The following is a 22,665-nucleotide window of genomic DNA, read 5'->3' as shown; positions in this document are numbered from 1 at the left end:
AATAATAATAGTAATAATAATAATAATTATTATTATTTCCTCTCAGTATTTTGAATTGATTAAATGCAAACAAATAAATGAGCACAACTTACTTGTTCTGCATACCAAACATACATAAAGAAATTTTTTCTCTTGAACTTTCTCATAAAGTTTCAAATCAAAGTCTTTCACATGATTGACATTTTTATGTCCCCCACTATAGTAGTGGTGGACATATTGTTTTATGTCCCCCACTATAGTAGTGGGGGACATATTGTTTTTGCCCTGTCTGTTGGTCTGTTGGTTGGTTGGTCTGTTGGTTGGTTGGTTGGTTTGCGCCAACTTTAACATTGATATTTGGCATGCATGTGTATCTCATGGAGCTGCACATTTTGAGTGGTGAAAGGTCAAGGTCAAGGTCATCTTTCAAGGTCAGATGTCAAATATATGTGTCCAAAATCGCAAATTTTATGAGTTCTTTTGCAATATTGAAGAAAGCAACTTGATATTTAGCATGCATGTGTATCTCATGGAGCTGCACATTTTGAGTGGTGAAAGGTCAACGTCAAGGTCATCCTTCAATGTCAGAGGTCAAATATATGTGGCCCAAATCGCTAATTTTATGAATACTTTTGCAATATTTAAGATAGCAACTTGATATTTGGCATGCATGTGTATCTCATGGAGCTGCACATTTTGAGTGTTGAAAGGTCAAGGTCAAGTTCATCCTTCAAGGTCAAATATATGGGTCAAAATTGCTCATGTAATGTCACTTCTGCAATATTGAAGCTAGCAATTTTATATTTGAAATGCATGTGTATCTCATGGAGCTGCACATTTTGAGTGGTAAAGGGTCATGGTCAAGGTCATCCTACAAGGTCAAACGTCATATAGGGGGACATTGTGTTTCACAAACACATCTTGTTTGGTTGTTATATTTACTAGACAGGAGTTTAATTACTGTTCATCAAACACTTTATCAAGCATATTGTCAATTCCAATAGTATCATAATTATCATCCTCACCATGTTTCCATTAGTGCACACAAAGTCGATTCTATTTTAACCCATTTTCCAGCTATTAATTCGAACATCAGACATGCAGGGATACCTATCATTGGCGTTTGACCAAATATGATTTGCAATCAGCAGTCTGGTGTGCATGTTAAGTGTTGCTTTATATAAAGGTAGCAAAGTCAAGTCAATGGTGTTGCATGAGTTAAGAGTGTTAGCTTTGATCCCACTATTATTTTCAAACCAGAGCTTATTTACACCCGAATACTTGAATTTCATGGAATTATATAACATAAAAACTTATCTGTATCTGCTAACAAGTCATCACAGCACTCATATCTTTCATCGAACTTGGCAAACGTACGTATTAAGTCCGTATATTTTTTTCTCAAAACCCTATCCTGGAATACCTCCACACTTTCTCACAAATGCGCATACAGTATCACAATTCCAGTTAAGCAGTGAAATGGCGGGTTACCCTAAAAATACATATTTTGAATTTAATGAGTCTTCATTTGTTTTCCGTACCGGTGTTAAAAGGACTGAAAGCCCAATATTTGTCCAATATGTAATAAGAAGCACTAAGGCATTTGTATCTGGTGATCTGATAATTATGGTTTTGATGTCAGGCTTCAGTTCTGTAATGTGCATGCGGTGCAAAATAATTCCTGTATCTACTTCCTGTTAGACCAAACCGGAGAATCGTAAGCACTTCCTCATTAATCAGTCCGTCATGGCTTGTAAACAAACAGCATCGTTCACTAAGTAGAAAATAAATTGTGATGTCCTTAAGTGTTCCTGCATATTTATCAGTGCTCCATCGTTCCAAGACTAATTTTAGTTTAGATGCTGTGTTTTGTTATCATCGTTTTAATAGAAGTTTCCTGGAGAAAATCATCATTGTGCTTAATGTTGTTGGTTGAATGCCTAACTCAGTGTCATAATATCGTCTTTTTTCATAATCACTAAATTTGGCCTAACTTTTGGATTGGCATATATGAAGCAATGTATGATATTAAACCCATTTCGTGTGATTCTTATATCTTTTGTCTTGGGTACCGGTTATGGCTTACCATTGACTGAGACGAATGACTATGAGGTCTGTTGCAACACAATGCCACGTATAGAATGGTGTTTCTTCATTCAAATCGATGTTTTTTCCAGCAAATTTCCAGAGCTTATTAATATCTTCTGCATGCATTCTGGTACATCGCTTCACGGACAATACGGTTTTTATCCTGAACTTAACAAGCATTCGCTTATCAAACTTTTCAATCGCTGCTTATTTTATTTATTCTTCGGCATATTTTGTAACATATTTAGAAAATAATTTCTTCAAACCCTAAACTTTGATAACCACTTTGTCACAAAATTGCAACTGGAAACAGAACGGAGTTTCTGTGATCATCTAAGGAAATACGCCTGTACTTAGATGTAGTCTGATCGTCATTATTATCCTATCCGGTAATGAATGCGCCAACTTTGTAGCATGATTAAAATGGTGAACAACTGGTTATATCGCCTGTATCTTTCATGTTTTCAGACATCCAATTTTTCTGGCAGATTTCTAGTCATCTGTTTTTGTTTGCTACTTATGTACGGTTTTGGATACCTGTATCTGTCATTTAATGTGTATCTCCTTTAACTGTTCTTTCAAAATTTACAATTCATTCTGTTCCACCATCATACATCTTTTGGTTCAGTTGCAAGTTGTTTGATTGTTTTAAATTAATTGGCTTTTTAATAATAAGTGTCTGAACAAAGACGATTGAGAGAAATTTTACCATTTCATCCGGGCATTAGTACTATAACAAAGACACAACAGCATCCATAAACACATATTTTTCTTTTCATACCGGTAATTTGTTTTCTGTTGAGCACATTTAAAATGTTTTGAATTGAAAGCCATGACACAGAATAAAGACATACAACCCCCCCCCAGTATGAAACAGAATGAAAACGATTAACATTGCAAAAATTAAGGTCGATGTTTTTCGAAAAGGAGGCACATTCAGTAAAGCATTGAAATGGACATATATAGGCCAAGAACTAGAAATTGTAAACAATGTTAAGTACCTGGGAATTGTCATGTCAAGCGGTGAATCATTTATGCCCGCAACAAAAACACTGTATTGCAAAGCTTTAAATGCGATGCATTCTTTGTTCACCTCGAAAAAGACATGAACGTACCTCAAAATGTCATGTTAAATTTATTTAACGCTCCTGTATAATCAATTCTTAACATTAACTGTGAGGGTTGGGGATTTATCAAAGCGGAAAACATTGAGCGCGTCCAACGTAAATTTTATTAAAGAATATAAAAGGGGCATTTTCACAGATTTTGGCATGTTTTGAAGTTTGTCATTAAATGCTTTATATTTATATAAGTAAGCATTGGATATAAAAGCTGCAGTAAAAAAATCAAGAATAAAATTAAAAAAAGAAACCCTCAACAGGGCACGAACAACTGCAAGCAATCCTCGATGTTCCACAAAATATAACGGCAATAACAGAACTCTTCAAGTTATTCAATCGTTTCGCGTTGCAACGCTTTATAATTTTCAGGTTTTTAAATCATCAAAAGATGCATATAATGGCTTTCTTAGAGCATGGTAAATGTTCAGTATTTCTGTTTCCTCACAAATATCATATTTAAAACGAACATTTTGCGAATCTGAAACATTTTTTTTCAATTTTGTCAATTTACCAAAATGTGAAAAGGCCCCTTTAAATGTAAAGATGTCAACAAACACTCATTATCGCTATATGCCGAAGTTGGTCAATTCCCCTTGTATGTAGACAAATATGTCGGAATCGTTAAATACTTTGTGAAAGTATATACGGTTAAGCAGGGTATTTGTATTATAAAAAACATTGTTCTATCACAGAGATTAGAAATTAAACACAAGCAATTGGCCATTAAAAGGACGGGACATTCGTAACCAAACAGGTTTTAACGCTGATTATGTTACGACACCATGAAAATAACTATTCGCTACCTTATGTTTAAAGAAGGTCACAACAGACAAATGAATGTCATCACTTACGTTGTGAAGTTATCATTCTTTTAATAAATTGGCTTTTGAAAAATAATCAAAAAACGCCATTAAGTAAAATAGGGGAAATGGTGTATATGGGAGGGGTAGTGGAGATAGTCAAGGATGAGGAAGATGGCTGAGATGAGAAGGGTGCGAAATATGGATATGTGGTAGGCGTAGGAGGGTTTTGGTGGATCTGAAACGCATAAGAGGGGAGGGGAAGCAGTTATATGGAGAGGTGGTGGGCGGTGGAGGCAAAGCGGAAACCAAACAGTTTTTACATCATAAACATTTGATTTTATTCATACCACACACGCGTTATTTCTATAACTTATCAATATTGCATACGTTAAAAAAAAGAACTTACACCATATTACATTGATTTCAAACAGAGTAGTTTCGAAGTTTCTATAAATATGAGATCACACATATTATGACATAAGCCGTTTTATAACAATACATGTTTAACTGAAATGAGCGCTCAAATTACTATCCCTTTCTGCAAGTCATCGACTTGCGGACACTTCCGGCCGTTGAGGGCGCTACGAGACTTCCAATGCTTGCGAGTGAGGCGTCTCCACAGAATACTTCCGGTTGATATATTCCAGCTGTTTTAGTATAAGCGCATACCATATTGTTCTGCCAATAATATTTATGTAAAGTCATTGTAATACAGCAAGCAAGTGTCCTCAGTTATGAGCCAGAAGGGCTTATTGATCAGCCGTTGCACCTACGCAGATATCACATGGGCTTTCACTTGACAAATACAGATATTGACAACTTTTATGTTTATTGCAACTCTGTGGTCAGCAATCCAGTGTTTGGATGCGGTAGCAAGAAAACTTTACCCTATGAGTCGTGTTCTGAGAAAACTGTGCATAATGCATGTGCGTTAAGTGACGTCCCAGATTAGCCTGTGCAATCCGCATAGGCTAATCAGGGACGACACTTTCTGTCTAAATTAGATTTTTGCTAAGCAGAGACTTCATTTAAACGACATATGTCATAAAAGCGGAGAGTGTCGTGTCTGATTAGCCTGTGCGGACTGCACAGGCTAATCAGAGACGACACTTTACGCACATGCATTATGCCCAGTTTTCCCAGAACGCGACCCATATATTTACCAACAACAATATTAAATCGTTAATTGTGCAATTACAATTATAAAGGTGGCAATAAAACAGCTTTATTTCATTATTTTGCAATAAGGTCATTTTAACAAAAACTTACAGACTGTAGTTCACAGTCCGATTACAATTCATATAAAGCATACTAACATGTTTCACATATACACATAGGCACAATCGTTTCCCGATTGTTAACCTCGATTGACAACGTCTAATGACGTAAATTAGCAAATGAACAATTATCAATTAATTATGCACATTGAAACAAGAGTTTTTATGCTACAGTCTGCATTCAACCAGAGCCGTTGCCAGACCCAAATTTAAGCAGAGGCAGTATCTTAGGTTCTTATAAGGGGGTCCGTGGGCATGCCCCCCCCCTGATTTTTTTTTTACCTAGAACGTCTCTGGTGCGTTTTAAAGGCCATTTAAACTAAATTTTATACCTAAATTATCGGAATTGTTGACGCTACATATTTTTGTTTGGTAACAATAAAGTTAACAAAATAATATGCTACAAGTTCATTGTCAATTTTATATTCTGGTACCATAAACGGTGTTTGAAGTGACTATGATGTAACAAACTTAACTAGAGCTACAGAAAAATAGTCATATACTTCATTTGAAGTCAGATAGAAAAAGAAAAAAATGAGACGCAGCTCTCTCATACAAGCCATAGTATGTATATGGATAATATAATGTGTTATACATATTTATTATTGAAATACTAAAATAAAATAGATATACCTTATAATATGAAGAAACAGATCTATCAAACATTTTAGCGAATAATGTTTCATGAACATGTTTTATTATTCTTCAACTTTTAAATATCAATCTTATTGAACGCCAATTCAACTCTCCTGTCTCCAGTCGAATCCCACATTTGAAGAATTTGTTTTCGATCAACTGGAATGTGTTTATGCACAAACATTCAAGCGATGCCATTTAGCCGTTCTCTTTCATAGTAGAACGTGTCCATGTTTTAAGCTTCGCAATGCGCTTAAACTCCGCTCACATGTACAAGAACCAATAACAAAATATTATTTCTTAAGTTAACATCAAATCAGCTTCCGCAAACTTGCTGTTGTAGTTCAGACAAGTTCACCGTGAAAAAATTCGTGGACGATTTGTTTTTCCATTTAGAGCTTGAAAGCACAATTGGGCTCTTTAAAGAAATATGTAAATGCATTATACGTTTTCAATCATAAACACATATCAAATGGATCATTGATGGAATTTACTTAAACACGGACCTACTGGGATTCGAACCAACGCAGTGACAATATAATAGTGAGCAATGGATCCAAAGTCTGACGCCTTACCGATTGCGTCACATAAACATATTGATTATCATGAGGAGTACACGTATTTAACTTAAATCAGTAAAGTTTTTGGCCATTTTTTCAATTTTCTTGTGTAACATTTTGTTTTAGCACTGCGCCATCATTTTCTGTCAGTGGACAGTTCTATCATCAACGTTCTATCATCAACTTCATTGACTATTAAAAAGAAAAGACTTGAACTTCTTTATATCAAAAAAGTTAAATACGCGGGATATCATAATTTAAAAATTCTTATGTAAACAAAGATTGTTACCACCTGAAACGGTCCCGGATTAAACTCGACGCCGGCCATAAAGAGGAGAAGTCCAATAAAGGCGAAAACGCCAACCACCCGAAGTGTGTCTAGGTCCAAAATAGACCCAGACCTGGCCGTAAAACACCCGATCCTCGCTCGGTACGTTCCGATGTCCACACTGATTGTTATGGGATACCAAAGGGGTCGAAACTTTAACTTCTGCTCGAGCAGAAAAAAATGCTGCTCGAGCAGCATTTAAATGCTGCTCGACCAGCAAAATACTGCTCGACCAGCAAATTTACTGCTCGACCAGCATTTTTTCTGCTCGAGCAGAAAAATCCTGCTCGACCAGCATTTATTTTTAGATTATGGCATTAGCCAATCAGAACTCTTGTTATATTTGCCATTTGGTGCAAAACTGGTTTGTTTGGAAAAAATGGCTGCCGCCGTGATGGTGCCTTTTTCACATCTTCTGCAAGTTTATGTGACGATCTGTTTAAAGTTTAACATTGACACGCGGTAAGTGCTTTATATTTTGGCTGCAAACTAGTCGATCAAAAAATTGTTGCCATTCGCTTAATGAGAAAATCGATCATAAATGTCTAACGGCTGTTAAAACTTTTGCGAAAATCACGACGATGACTGATAAGAATTGGTCAATGGGTGGGTTCTCTGTTTCTATCGATTTTCTTTCTTAATGATTTTTAATTATTGCTTCCGACACAGGTGCCGATTGCCTGTGATTGTGCCTTTCTGGTTAACATTGTTTACGTTTCTCGTTCTCCCCATATATGTATATCTGCTGTCCTAACTTTTAAAATTATCCAAAATATCATGTCTGTTAACCAGTTCTCAGTGCCCCAGATAAGCTGCGTATCTGCGTCTTTCACCCTATTAAAATATTTAAAAATGCAAAGAAATACAATATCATGAGTATTGAAAACGCAACCAATTTGACTTTTACGCAAATTCGTCAAATTAACGATACAAAACTTCGATTAAAAATGCTATGCTCATTTTAGGTATTTTCTCTTTGGAATTATTATCATAACGCGGTGACGCTTACACTCAGCAAGCTTAGCAAACGGTCATAGTTATTCAAACGCTATGCGTTTTCAATCTGACCTAATTCGTCGCTCATTGTGCATGTATTTGTAAAGCGTCTGTAGTTTCAGTTTCTATTACGATGCGAAATAAAAATAGCTAAGAGAGGTCGAAAGACGTCCGAGATTGTTGCGCCAAAATATCAGCCGATCGCAAACTTTTTCGAATCAAGAAAGCAAGAGCCAATAAGTGCCGAATCATTCGTGTTATCGATTTTGTTAGAAACTGTGCATACAGCATTTGAGTTGACATCCAAAAAACATGATGGAAAGTCTGTGACTTAACAAATCTGTCAAAAGTATAAAAAGGCATGTCATTGGTTAGAAATTCTCGACATTTTTTAAAGTTTATATCATGGACAGTTTCAAGGATAAAAGATGTTACGAAACATCAGTTTATTAAAATGTATGATGATAGTTTACAGTTCTATTGAATCAATACAAGTGTGCAGCGTCAACGGAAGTAAATCAGCAATTATTTAAAGGTATGCATTTTTATTACTCATTTCACTCTATATGAAGAATGGAATCACCCTATTTTTTAAAATCAATGGTTGAAAACCCAATTTTCCCAAATAATTATCTGGGGCACTGAGTTCTCGAGGACTTTTCTCAATTTCAATGTAAATTATTTTTCACCGAGGCCTATTAGCTTGTTCAAAGCTAACAACAGGTAAAATGTGAGTTGTGTCTGAATTACAAGTTGTTTAATTTTTCATATTGAAATGGTTACAATTTACTATTTATTGAATAACTTGGCAGTGCATAATTAAGTTCTGGGATGTTATTTTCAGCTCTGAACTGCGAAAAAAATGCATAATAATTACATTGGTGGCACTATACTGTAATGAGTTACCTTTCATCTGTCCTTCCATTATAATGTCCCTAAAGCAGACTTCCCAAACTTTGCAGAAAGAGATTAGGCGTTGTATTACACACTCATTTTAACCATGGCATGCTATTGTACAACATGTCTTGACGGAAATAATTTCGCTAAAAAATATTTGCAGGAAATAATTTTTCCATGGCGAATCGTTTGTATCTTTTTATCTTTATTCTGAAATGCCCCTCTTAAGAATAATGTCATGTATAGCTGGTTTAGAATTAAGGATGATGATATGTCCTAACAGCATTTTGTCATGTCATTTACTGTACTTCTTAACCTACATGTTTTTGAATATTCAGTCCCCATGTAACTACGCCCATATGTTGTGGACATTTTCATACAAGAATACAAACAGGAATATGTATTGGAGTTTGCTGTTTAAATTTACAGTCAATCGGAGGGTAACAGGTTTGTTTTTAACCAGAAGTGAGGAACTAAACGCAATTTGCAGGGAAAAAAATATCTCTTTATACCACTTAAGTATATTTGCATCACAGGAGCTCTGGTGTCGTGAGGTTGAGGAAACTAGTGTTGAATCTAAAACATTTAGCATCATGGACTCAAAAGTAAGAAGCCAAGTCAGACACCGCAAAATGTAAAATAATCTGTCAGATGTTTGGTCTGACAGGCTACGAAATTCTGTCAGACTGAAGGATAATTTCTGGATTCCACTTATTAGCATACCTGATAATAGCATATTTCTGTAATTAGCATATAGCAGTGCTCCAGATAACATGTGTAAAGGCGTAAAAACGAATAAAATTTCTTAAATAACGATTTAGATTTAAAATCTTTGCATAAAGTTACGCATTGAAAAAATAAAACACGAATTCGACATTTTCGAACGTGCGTAAAACTTCCAGTAGCAAATTATATATGGTAAACATTTCATCCCGGTTCTGACACGTCGAGGCGCTCAATTAAAACTACAGCTTTAAGTCAACGTCTCTTTGCTGTTAGGAAGGGCCACACTTAAGAACGGTCGAAAGGCCAAACAGTCTCGATTCTGTTCTCCTGGTATTACAGGCGAGTCATTACTGTTTATTGTACCTTTTTAATTACACTTATCGTAATTTTTATTCACAAGTAATAAACAATATACCTATTCAAAATGTCATTAAAATTAAATGTTAAATATATATTTTTGATATGACTTTAACGGCGCCCAAAATGCCATTATGACCTAAGCCGAGTTGACAGTTACTGTTTTAAATAAAAAATCAAAATGGCCAACCGAAGCGGTGTATCGAAGCGTGGAAGGCAAAAAAAGCAAGATGAGCAAGATAGATGTGGGGTCTTTTGAGCCAGAAAAAGCTGTCCGATTATGGGAAAGCAAGAAACAGAAAAGAAAGCCAGGCCAAGACTATAAACCAAAATGTTGGATTGTTGGTGTGTCAAAAACAATGCATAAAAATTATTTGGTAATATAGTGTTAAGAATTAATTTTATAAATAGGGGGTAAAATAAGAATTAATTTTTGAAATAGGGAGTAAATAAGAATTTGACCAAATTTTTATCTGGAGCTCTGATATAGAATGTCAAAGCACAGATTAATTCTTAAATTTTAATGTATTTTTCTTCTATTAATAGCATAATTTTTAACCCCAATATTCAGAATTCACTTAAAGTCTTTATAGCATAGAACATTCTCAGAATGCCAAGAAAATATGCTTTAAATCTGCAAAAATATGCTCAAATGCAAATGCAAATACCTTAGAATACAATTCCATTTGATAAATAGTTATCTTAAACATCAATCATATACAATGTTGAATTTAAATTTCACTTTGACGATCAATTATTAACAGATTTGACTTATTGTATGCCCCCAGTTGCTATATTTATGCTAAAATGTGTGTTCCTGTTAATAGCATATTCCTGTTATTAGCATAATTTTTGCTGACATGGTATGCTAAGAACAGGAATCCACTGTAGCAACATATTAATCAAGAATTATGGTTTGAATCCGTGAACTATTATTTTTTATGGTGAAAGAAAATCTCCATGACGCGTTTTCAAAAATTCCTAATCAAGCTTGCTAAAAGAACACACAGAATAGCAACCGGGTAAAAATGATTGATTTTTTTTATATTCCTTAAAGACAAGTGCCGCATCATATCCTATGGGTGATTTAAAAAATAATGAAGCCTAAATAAAACATGCATTTATTTTCTTACCATTACAGGGGTTTTTATCTGATTTTGGGGAAAGGGCCTGGCCTTTTTTTTAGGGGAAAAAAATCGCGCGAAACGCCAGATTTTTTGGGGAAAAATCACACGAAACGCCGGATTTTGGGCAAAATAAGGAAAGTCTTAAATAATCAATTAAGCATATTTTACTGTTTTTAAAACAAATTCAAGGAAACAGAAAATTTAATTATGCAATATTTTTCTTTTTTCTACACTGGATCAGATTAACTTATATATTGAAAGGTTAAAAAAAAAAAAAATTTTTTTTGGAGGGGAAAATGAAATCTAGGGGAAAATTTACCAGCTGAGGGGAACAAAAAATCAGAGGGGAAAGGGCCGATGATCGGCGGGTCACAAAGAAGGGGAAAAAAACCTGCATTAAGCATGTTTGAGTTCTTTTTCTATCTTACAGAAGTGTTTCCATGTGATTAACTTAAATGTGAAAATTCTTCTCAATAACTTGCTTCATTTACAAAATATATTGAAAAATATCCTTAAAATTGCCCCAAGTGTACTGGTTTTGCGTGACATTTTATGTAAAAGGCAATTTTCAATTCTATTCTTCAATAAAACTTTCAGAAATATTAGGTATTGCCATCATTAAATGAATATAAAAATGCATATGCTTTAAGAAAAATAAAACAATGCTTCTAACTTAGGTTGATATCTCTTGTAGCAAGTGTTCAAAGCAATGATGTTTTTGTCAATTTTGTGCCACAATTTTCAACTCTCTTCACGTATATTAAGAGGTGGCATCATAAAGTGCTTCAATATTTATAGGCAAAAAGTGTCCCAAGTGTACATTTTGCAAGAAAGTTATTTTAAATTTTTCATAAGATAGAATTTTCAATGTTTTACATCATTTTCTTCAAACCATTAATGTTTATCACTAGATGTACTGAAAATTTGATGCCAAAACCTTGTGAACTTTTTTTGCAAGACAAATATCGCATTGTCCCAAGTGTACGAAATTTTTATCACGTTTGATAAACAGGTGATAGCTTTTAAAAAATAAACAAAGGCACCAATTTTCTGGAAAGAAGTACACAGAAGGGTGTAATCTCCAACAGAAAAAGGTGGTTTCTTCACTCTGGGGGTGAACTACTCTTATTATATGGGTATGTCTCCATATTTTGTCTTCAGAAGAAAAATATAAGCATATAAATGATAATGTGTGGGAACTTGGGAAGTATATTTGACTTTACCATAACATTATTACAAAAATGCATTTCCTCTTCTCAAATTAATGTCAATTTTAATCAAAATGTTTCTCCAATAATCTTCAATGTTAGCCTGAAGTTGGTTAACAAATGTTGTAAATGTACACTTGGGACACAAAATAAATGTTTTTCTTATAAACCTCCAGAAAGTGAAAACAAACTTACATTATAGCAGAATTAATGATTAAATTTCGATTTAATAAAGCATTCAAAAGCAACTGAAAAAAAAGCCAAAATAAAAGTTGAACATGGTCAAATGTCAAATATGATTGATGACAAAGTCTTTCAGACACTTATAATTAAACCACGCAGACTGTCACCCTTGTGGTACAATTCCTACACATCTAAACTAAATACCATGTTAAAACCTTCGATAAACAAAGGTACAGTACTTATTATTATTTCATTCATTTTTAATGACACATTACCTAAATATATAGAGGATATATTGTATTACAGAGGAAGGTCAAGTAAGAGGACATCGTGTTTAATGTATAAAGTTTAAAAAGAACAAGGTCTAATTTATAAAGAACAAGGTCCAATATATAGAGAATATAATGTTTAATATATAGAGAGCAAGGTCTAAATATAGAACAGTGAATTATATGTGTGTTGTTATGAGAAAACTGGGCTTAATTCATGTGCGGAAAGTCTAGTCCCTGATTAGCCTGTGCAGATTGCACAGGCTAATCAGGGACGAGACTTTCCGCGTTTACAGTATTTTTAGTTTGAAGGAAGTCCCTTCTTACCGAAAATCAAGTTTAAGCGGAAAGTGTCGTCCCTGATAAGCCGGTGCGGACTGCACAGGCTAATCTGGGACGACACTTTACGCACATGAATTTAGCCCAGTTTTATCAGAACAAGACACATATTATAGAAAACGAGGTCAAATATTATAAAAAAATATAAACATGTATCATAAAAAAGAAACTTCACATATATTTGAAGGCCATCCTATATTTTGATAAATCTGAGTTTTTACTTTAAGATACACTGCTTTGAGGCCAGGAAAAAAACTTTTAAGAGTATAGTTTTGAAAAATATGTGTTGAAAAACATGAAAATTTCAATTTTTTCCATATTTTTTTTTAAAACACTTCTGTTTTTGTATTTAAATTTTTCTTAAGAACATACTGCATGTTGACAAAACACACAAAATATTGATAACATGTTTTAATGGGTTTTTATTAAGTGCAAAAGACATGAACATTAATAAAAAAAAATTCAAAACATTTGGTTAACATCTTTATTTGTGAAAAAGTGATCACATCTGACAGAGCGGCCCTACTCATTTATAAAACTTGAACCCTTTCCCTATGCAATACAAACAAAACTGTTGCCATAACTTAACATCTAAAATTTGAGAAAAGTTTTCATTTAGGCTTCATCATCCCCACGCTTTTCGGAGAAAAAGTGGGGATATTGTGGTTATCTCCGTTGTCCGTCCGTCCTGGCCACTTTCTCCTCCTACACTTTAAGCACTAGAACCTTGAAACTTACACACATGGTAGCTATGAGCATCTGTGCGACCCTGCACTATTTGGAATTTTGATCTGACCCCAAGGTCAAAAGTTATGTGGGTTGAGGTGGGGCCGGGTCAGAGATTTTTACTCATTTTTATGCCCCCGGATCGAAAGAAAGGGGGTATATTGTTTTTGGCCTGTCTGTCATTGTGTGTGTGTGTGTGTGTGTGTGTGTCCCAAAACTTTAACCTTGGTCATAACTTTTGCAATATTCAAGATAGCAACTTGATATTTGGCATGCATGTGTATCTCATGGAGCTGCACATTTTGAGTGCACCATACTACACTGAATGTCTTCAAATTGATACTGAACCTCTCTTATGGCAATACGGATAATCTCAACTATGCATGGCCCCATTACCAACCCTGGGGTGCCCCGCCCACATTGGCCACGCCCACATAGACCACGCCCACCCAAAATTGCCTTTTACTATAATTACTTCATTTCTACACCGATTCACTTCAAATTGATACTGAACCTCTCTTATGACATTATGGTTAATCTCAACTATGCATGGCCCCATTACCAACCCTGGGGCGCCCCGCCCACATAGGCCACGCCCACCCAAAATTGCCTTTTACCATAATTTCTTCATTTCTACAACGATTCACATCTAATTGATACCGAACTTCTCTTCAATGCGTTCAATTTCAACTATGCATAGCCCCATTACCAACCCTGGGGCACCCCTGGGTCAAACATGCGGCGTGGGGATACACGTCGGCCTCTGACGCGCCATTTCTAGTTTAATATTTTTGAAATCACCCATTTTTTTGTAAAGTTTGGAGAAAAATCAAGAAAAACATATTTTAACAATGAAATACATTTAAGTTGTATGATGATATTTTCATGTATTTCGACGTTTCCAATGTTCAGATAAATACCCTATTTGTACCCATTGAAAACCTTTAAAACTTTAATTTTGCATTGTTATTTTGTGTTGGGCTTGAAGAAAAAAGATTGATCTGTATGCAAATGTTTACATTATATCTCACAATCATAACAATTTCCAATTTATCGACAGTGGTGACCGGGTTTTATCATTATTATATGATTATTAGTGCTTGTGATCATATTTCAGATGCCCAGGGGCCTTTATGGTTGGGTTAGGGAGGGGTGCTCCCTCCCTTCCTGAATTGGCCAGTGGAGTTTATGTCATGGTCCTGTGTCCGTCATGCGTGCGTCCGTCCGTGCCTGCGTGCGTCCGTCAGTTTATTAACTTTTCCTTTAAACATCTTCTTCTCCTAAACTACTGGTCCAATTCTGATGAAATTTCTCAGTAATGTTCCTTGGGTGAACCTCTTTTAAATTTGTTCAAATTATGCGCCTGGGGTCAAATTTGACCCTGCTCTGGGGTTACAAAATTGAACATATGCTTATATAAGGCCTATTTTGTGAAATCTTTCAAAATCTTCGCATCCATAACCATTTGGCATAGGGCTATCAAATTTGGTATGTAGAGACATCTAATAGTCCTCTACCAAATTTGTTTAAATTATGCCCCTGGGTTCAAATTTGAAACTGCCCCGGGGGTCACAAAATTTAACATATGCTAATATAGGGTCTATTTTGTGAAAACTTTACAACTCTTTTTGTCCATAACCATTGGGCCTAGGGCTACCAAATTTGGAAGATAGTGACATCTTATAGTCCTCTACCAAGCTTGCTCAAATAATGTCCCTGGGGTCAAGTTTGACCCTGCCCCGAGGGTCACAAAATTGAACATATGCTTGTATGAGGCCTATTTTGTGAAAACTTAAAAAATCTACTTGTCCATAACTGTATGGCATAGTGCTACCAAATTTGGTATGTATTGACATGTATTAATTCTCTTCTTAGTTTGTTCAAACTATGCCCCTGGGGTCAAATTTGAAACTGCCCCGGGGGTCACAAAATTGAACATATGCTTATAAATGGCTAATTTAGGGTAAACTTTAAAAATCATTCTTGTCCATAACCATTGGGCCTAGGGCTACCAAATTTGGTATGAAGTGACATCTTATAGTCCTCTACCAAGTTTGTTCAAATTATGCCTCTGGGGTCAACTTTGACCCTGCCCCGGGGGGAGGGGGGTCACAAAATTGAATAAACGCTTATAAAGCGCCTATTTTGTGAAAATTTTAAAAATCTTCTAGTTGAAAACCATTCGGACTATGGCTACCAAATTTGGTTTGCAGTAACATCTTATTGTCCTCTACCAAGTTTGTTCAAATTATGCCCTTTGGGTCAAATTTGACCCTGACCCGCGGGTCACAAAATTGAACATTATATACACTTCTTTCTTGCTTATTTTGTGAAAACTTTTAAAATATTCTTGTCCTTAACTCTCGGATCTAGGGCTACCACATTTTGTATGTAGTGAGATATAGTAGTTCTCTATGTGTCCAATAATTATGTTGATGAAGGTGGCAGTGGTAATGACTTGATATGTCTGTGAGATATGAATGCCAAAGTCTTCGATTTACATAACATGAATTTTTATGTAAAAGTGGTGGTTCTTCATAAATTCTACATGTTCTTTGTAAATGATGACCTCTACAAAGTTGTTCCAGGAGTATCATATTGCCTGACAATCTTTTGTTTTATTGTTAACTTAAACTGTACTTGATTCTAGCATGCCACTATACTTCTTTGAAGTAATTTGAGCAAAGTTCTCACTGTTTAGTAATGTATACATTGTTTAAGGTACATTTTAATTTCACATTTTGTAGGTGGACTTCAATATGTATGATCTACTTATGCTGCCACAATGTAAAGGCAACAATCACTGGGTTTTGCTGGTTGCAAGTGTTATGTCCAGGACTGTAACCATTTACGACTCATTGGGTGGTAACAACAAGGCCTTGTTCGATTTGTTCTGGTAAGGTTCAAAGCTGAAATTCATTTTTTGTCTTACCTGCTTGATATAGCAGTCACAGTAGCAGTTGGTGTATGTGCATTTTATGTGTGTCTCTGAGCTTATCCAAACTGTGATTCGATAATTGAATATGCCATTTTTAATATAGCTTACCACATATGTTCTCCATGTAGAGAAGCTGCAGAGCATGCGTTAACAAGAGATCAAAGGTCACATTTAGGGAGCTTTTTTGGCCAGTTCCAGTTATCATTCATCAGGCAATATAGCAAACAAGATATTCAAAAAACTTTGTAAATCTTATTTGTTTTCTATATTTGGATTTTTATCTTAAATATTAACTTGTAATGAGCACCAACACTTAAAAATGATATAAATATATATAAATTTAAGCTTGCTTTCTTAGTTCATTCTTATTTATTATTGTGTCCTATCTCTCACACTTATGTGTTTCAAATAATGTGTTAATAGATTCACATATATATATGTTTGAAAACTGATTACCAAAACAATTTGGTATAGATAAAGTACCGCTTAAGTATATAGGCACATGATTTTTGTTGATTTTTACCAACAAAATATTTGTTGCAGCCAGTTCATGTGTCAACGAGGGCAAATTGTGAAAGATGGCTTGGAAAAAATCAGTTCAGAGTTAAAAGCGCCACCTTGCAACAAACAGCGCCACGGAAACAGCTGTGGAGTGTTTGCATTGATGGTAATAAATAAGCTTTATATTTCTATATAGGTGTCACTTTGTCGTACTGTCGGTCGGTCTGTCTCGAAATTTCATCCGATCTTCACCAAACTTGGTCACAAGTTGTATCTTGATGATGTTTAGGCCAAGTTTGAATATGGGTCATGCTGGGTCAAAAACTAGGTCACGGGGTCACTTAGTGTGTTTTAAACCGAAAGTTTGTCCGGACCATAACTATGTCATTTATCGTTAGATTTTAAAATAACTTGGTACATTTGTTCACCATCATGGAACGGTGTGTTGCGTGAAAAAAGTACGTCGATATCCCCAAGATCAAGGTCACACTTGGAGTTCAAGGGTCAAATGCTTGTCCGGGCCATAACTTTATCATTTATTGTGAGATTTTAAAATCATTTAGCAAATTTGTTCACCATCATGGGGCGGTGTGTCGCGCGAAAGAATTACTTCAATATCTCGAAGGTCAAGGTCACACTTTGAGTTCAAAGATTAAAAATGGCCATAAATGAGCTTGTCTGGGCAATAACTATGTCATTCATAGTGAGATTTTAAAATCATTTGGCACATTTGTTCACCATCATTGGACGGTGTGTCGCGCGAAAGAATTACGTCGATAACTCCAAGTTCAAGGTCACACTTTGAGTTCAGAGGTAAAAAAAGGCCATGTTGATAACTCCAAGGTCTTGGTCACACTTGGAGTTCAAAAGTAAAAAAAAATGGCCATACATTTGGACTGCATGTCATGCTAAAGAATTCAAGAGTTCAAAGGTCAAAATGGCCATAAATGATAATGGCATTATCATTCTTAAACATAGCCATAAATTTGATTCTCTTGTTTTTTGAAGACAGCATGCAAAATAGTCTGTGTCAATTCGGCCGTGGGGGTATTTGTCACGTCTGTGACAAAGCTCTTGTTTGCTTAGTAAAGATCTGCATTAACTTTTATTCAACAAAATAATGGGAGAATGTAGAATATAATCATCGTACCTTTCTGTTGGTGCATTGGTTTTTAGAGCCTTGCATTTTCTTTTAATTTATAAAGGACATGATATTTCATATGTAATATCATAACCTGAGGATCAAACTGTGTTATAGAGTCTTTTGTCAAATAACCCTGAAAAAAGGTTAAACAAGAAGATTACTCATATTTTAATTTATTAATGTGTCATATAATGAAAAAAAGCATTCTCTTTGCTCCAATATATTGTTTTGTATGAAAAGTTGTTTTTCAGTGTCTTAATGTGATTGTATATTTATGATGCATAAAACATGAATACTTTTCACTGTCAAACTATCGTTCTTGCAATTTTATTTTCAGAAATAGTATTTTTTGTGAACACTTAATCTAGTGAATATATATGCTTTTCTTATTGCAAACAACTGTTGTTGTTTTTATGCCCCCCTTCGAAGAAGAGGGGGTATATTGCTTTGCTCATGTCGGTCGGTCTGTCGGTCTGTCCACCAGGTGGTTGTCAGACGATAACTCAAGAACGCTTGGGCCTAGGATCATGAAACTTCATAGGTAGATTGATCATGACTCGCAGATGACCCTTATTGATTTTGAGGTCACTAGGTCAAAGGTGAAGGTCACAGCGACCAGAAATAGTAAAATGGTTTTTGAATGATAACTCAAGAACGCATACGCCTAGGATCATGAAACTTCATGGGTAGATTGATCATGACTTGCAGATGACCCTAATTGATTTTGAGGTCACAAGGTCAAAGGTCAAGGTCACAGTGATCCGAAATAGTAAAATGATTTTCAGATGATAACTCAAGAATGCTTTTGCCTAGGATCATGACACTTCATAGGTACATTGATCGTGACCCGCAGATGACCCTAATTGATTTTGAGGTCACTAGGTCAAAGGTCCAGGTCACGGTGACCCGAAATAGTAAAATGGTTTCCGGATGATAACTCAAGAACGCATACGCCTAGGATCATGAAACTTCGTAGGTAGATTGATCATGACTCGCAGATGACCCCTATTGATTTTGAGGTCACTAGGTCAAAGGTCCAGGTCACGGTGACCCGAAATAGTAAAATGGTTTCCGGATGATAACTCAAGAACGCATACGCCTAGGATCATGAAACTTCATGGGTAGATTGATCATGACTCGCAGATGACCCCTATTGATTTTGAGGTCACTAGGTCAAAGGTCAAGGTCACAGTGATCCAAAATAGTAAAATGGTTTTCGGATGATAACTCAAGAACGCATACACCTAGGATCATGAAACTTCATAGGTAGATTGATCATGACTTGCAGATGACCCCTATTGATTTTAAGGTCACAAGGTCAAAGGTCAAGGTCACAGTGACCCGAAATAGTAAAATGATTTTCAGATGATAACTCAAGAATGCTTTTGCCTAGGATCATGAAACTTCATGGGTAGATTGATCATGACTCGCAGATGACCCCTATTGATTTTGAGGTCACTAGGTCAAAGGTCAAGGTCACAGTGATCCAAAATAGTAAAATGGTTTTCGGATGATAACTCAAGAACGCATACACCTAGGATCATGAAACTTCATAGGTAGATTGATCATGACTTGCAGATGACCCCTATTGATTTTAAGGTCACAAGGTCAAAGGTCAAGGTCACAGTGACCCGAAATAGTAAAATGATTTTCAGATGATAACTCAAGAATGCTTTTGCCTAGGATCATGACACTTCATAGGTACATTGATCGTGACCCGCAGATGACCCCTATTGATTTTCAGGTCACTATTTTAACACAAGTATGAATGACTTTTACTTTATTTCCAGACTGCCAAATGTTTGGTCATTAAAAAGCATCCCACAATGTTGTGACAGGCCCATGATTCAGTTTATCGAGACTAGTCGTGAGAAGCAGACTTCTGATTCCTGGAGTGCGGCAAACATATCTGTGCGACTCGATCACTCCACTGTAAAGACCCGCACGGCATTAAAATGGATATTATCAATATGTGTTGTTGCTCGAAAATATGTTTGTGTAGCAGGAAGTGCTTTGGGCTCGATTAATCTGAGAACTCAACAAAATATTAATAAAATCCTTCTGTGCCTTTTAGTTCTGAAAACAGAAGTAGCCAGTTGGTATTACACATCTCCTAAACAAGTACAGCACGATAAAACTTATAAACCTAGATATTTATTTATGTAGTGGTGTATTTTTCAATGAGTGCCTTATGATTCCAAAAACAAATTGACTTAAAATAAATAATCCCGATGGCGTAAATGACTTATCATTTCATGTTCATGAACCGGCTTTAAAATACTTTGTAGACTTATCTGCTAGGCGGTGAGGACTTTTAGACCACCTGATAAACTTCAACTTTATTTGCCCTAGTTCAGTAACCGACTAAACATATGCTAACATTATACTGATGACTGATGAGTCTGTTGTGTCTTATATTCTCATTGCTACTTAAAATATTAAGTCTATTTCAACGTTTAGACTAATAATAAGCAAATTCGTTAAATTGATATCCCCGCCAAATAAATTTTGATTATTGATGGGTGCAGAACTAACAGAAAAGTTTATTTGAAGGGTTGTACCCTTATCTCACTTATTTTATAGTAACAACATAAAAAAACAATTGGCAATAACTCTTATTTAAGAAAGTGTAGGGTTATAGATTTTGTGCATGACACCTCTCCTCATTGATATCTTAACGTCCATTAAATTTCATCTTTAAATCGTGTATAGTATCTGTGATATAGTCCTGTAAAGTAACATCAGACATGTACATATGTACTAGGGTTATGTTTCTTGTGCATGGCACTTATTCTCATTGACAATTATACACCCATGAAATTTCATGTTGAAATCTTGTATTTATAGTTTCTGAGATAAAGCCCTGAAAAGTTACATCATACAAAAACAACAAAGGTCAACAACTCTTATTTAAGAAAGTGAAGGGTTGTGGTTCTTATGCATGGTTCTATAAATGAGATATAGCCCTGAAAAGTTACATCATAAAATAACAATAACAAGAAAGGGCAATAACCGTTATGTAAGAAAGTATACGGTTATGGTTCTCGTGCATTGATAATTATACACCCATGAAGTTTCATGTTAAAATCTTGTATAGTATCTGAGATATAGCCCTAGTTACATCATAGAAAAACAACAAAGCGCAGTAACTCTTATTTCAGAAAGCGACGGGTTATGGTTCTTGTACATGGCACCTCTCCTCAGCTATATTTATACACCCATAAAGTTTCATGTTGAATACTTATATTGAGTTTCTGAGATAGAGCACTGATAAGTTTGTGAGTGACTGCACTGACAGACAGACCAACGGTACGTTTAAGTATATTTAGCGTACCCGGGGTACATTAAAGTATACTTAAGAGTACACGGGGTACTTTAAAGCATTACCCGAGCTGAAGCGACAATTGCCAATCAAGCTTATTGACATATTAAATAAATGATGATAGTGGTAACTATGATTGTATGAAATATAATAAAATAGTTTTCCTGAATTGAGTGTACATGTGAATTAGCTAAAATAATGATAAAAACACCGATTGGGATTATATATTTCTGGAACTGAATTTGGTTCATAATAAGTTTTTAACTTTTTTAAGCTAAAATAATATATATATATATTATATAATCTGAAAATATTTCCTTCAATCAATGTTATATCTTTGTATTAAAAAAGTGCAACACTCATGACTGTAAATTAGGCATTACCATATTTCTTTACAACGTAATGCATGTACATCATCGATATATATAACATTTAAAACGAAAATCGTTTTAAAATTCAAATGTTTGCATTGTGTTAGAACTACTGTTTCGATATCTTTGTTGTGAATAATGTGTTAAGGTTCAACGTCCGAAAAAAAGATGTCCGAAAATAACTGCAAGCTGTAAAAACGCGAAATTAAGTTGAATTGAAACAACAATGCGTTAAATATTATTTTTCATCAATCTGACATTTTTCACGGCGACTGATCGGAGCAATATCACGGAGGTACTGTGAAATCGTCAGATCTCACGATCTGACAATATTGACGCTACACCGGTCTATTTCGTTTCCGTAGAGATAGCTAATGTCGTCCGTTTGTAAGCTCAAATTTGATTGGCCGACGGGTTCAATGGTTTATTCTAAAAATAAATGCTCGAGCAGCATATTGCTGCTCGAGCAGGAATTTTGCTGCTCGAGCAGCATTTAAATGCTGCTCGACCAGTAAATTGCTGCTTGAGCAGCAATATGCTGCTCGAGCAGCATTTAAATGCTGCTCGAGCAGCATTTTTTTCTGCTCGAGCAGAAGTTAAAGTTTCGACCCCTTTGGTGCGCCATAGATTGTAACATCGAAGTGTACAGTGCGACGCTTTGTTTAATATACGGATTTTCCTTATCATTTTGCTGAGCCATTTGGCATCAATTGAAGGCATTAAAATGAAATAATTATCTGCCTCAACATATGACCCAATTGTACTCAAT

General features: G+C 35.3%; 2 protein-coding genes across 8 annotated transcripts in view; both read left to right on the top strand.

Moving 5' to 3' along the window:
- The first annotated feature begins 4,425 nt into the window (after nt 1-4,425).
- The window catches only part of LOC127845563 (uncharacterized), a 29,707-nt gene continuing 11,467 nt past the window's right edge, over nt 4,426-22,665 (top strand). For 2 of the 3 annotated variants that reach the window (XM_052376582.1, XM_052376583.1), the window contains exon 1: nt 4,426-4,623. In XM_052376582.1, the coding sequence (XP_052232542.1) occupies nt 4,504-4,623 (120 nt within the window). In that variant the 5' untranslated portion in view covers nt 4,426-4,503. The other variant, XM_052376584.1, reaches the window with a different exon arrangement.
- Nucleotides 6,942-20,352, top strand: LOC127845570 (uncharacterized). 5 transcript variants are annotated; one of them, XR_008033261.1, is made up of 4 exons: nt 6,976-7,254; nt 16,368-16,516; nt 17,102-18,932; nt 19,223-19,987. XR_008033261.1 is itself a non-coding variant. In XM_052376592.1 (3 exons), exons 1-3 carry the CDS (start codon nt 6,995-6,997, stop codon nt 20,036-20,038), a joined length of 429 nt encoding a protein of 142 aa, XP_052232552.1. In that variant the 5' UTR covers nt 6,942-6,994; the 3' UTR covers nt 20,039-20,352. The 5 variants fall into 5 exon arrangements, 1 of the variants encoding a protein (XP_052232552.1); XR_008033262.1 differs by lacking the exon at nt 19,223-19,987 and adding an exon at nt 19,078-19,190; XR_008033260.1 differs by lacking the exon at nt 19,223-19,987 and adding an exon at nt 19,994-20,352 and having other exon boundaries at nt 7,047-7,254; nt 17,102-17,225.

The sequence above is a fragment of the Dreissena polymorpha genome, chromosome 9 (assembly GCF_020536995.1).
Source record: "Dreissena polymorpha isolate Duluth1 chromosome 9, UMN_Dpol_1.0, whole genome shotgun sequence".
Lineage (NCBI taxonomy): Eukaryota > Metazoa > Mollusca > Bivalvia > Myida > Dreissenidae > Dreissena > Dreissena polymorpha.
Note: the sequence above shows the minus strand (reverse complement) of the source record. Positions and strands in the feature narration are given on the sequence as shown.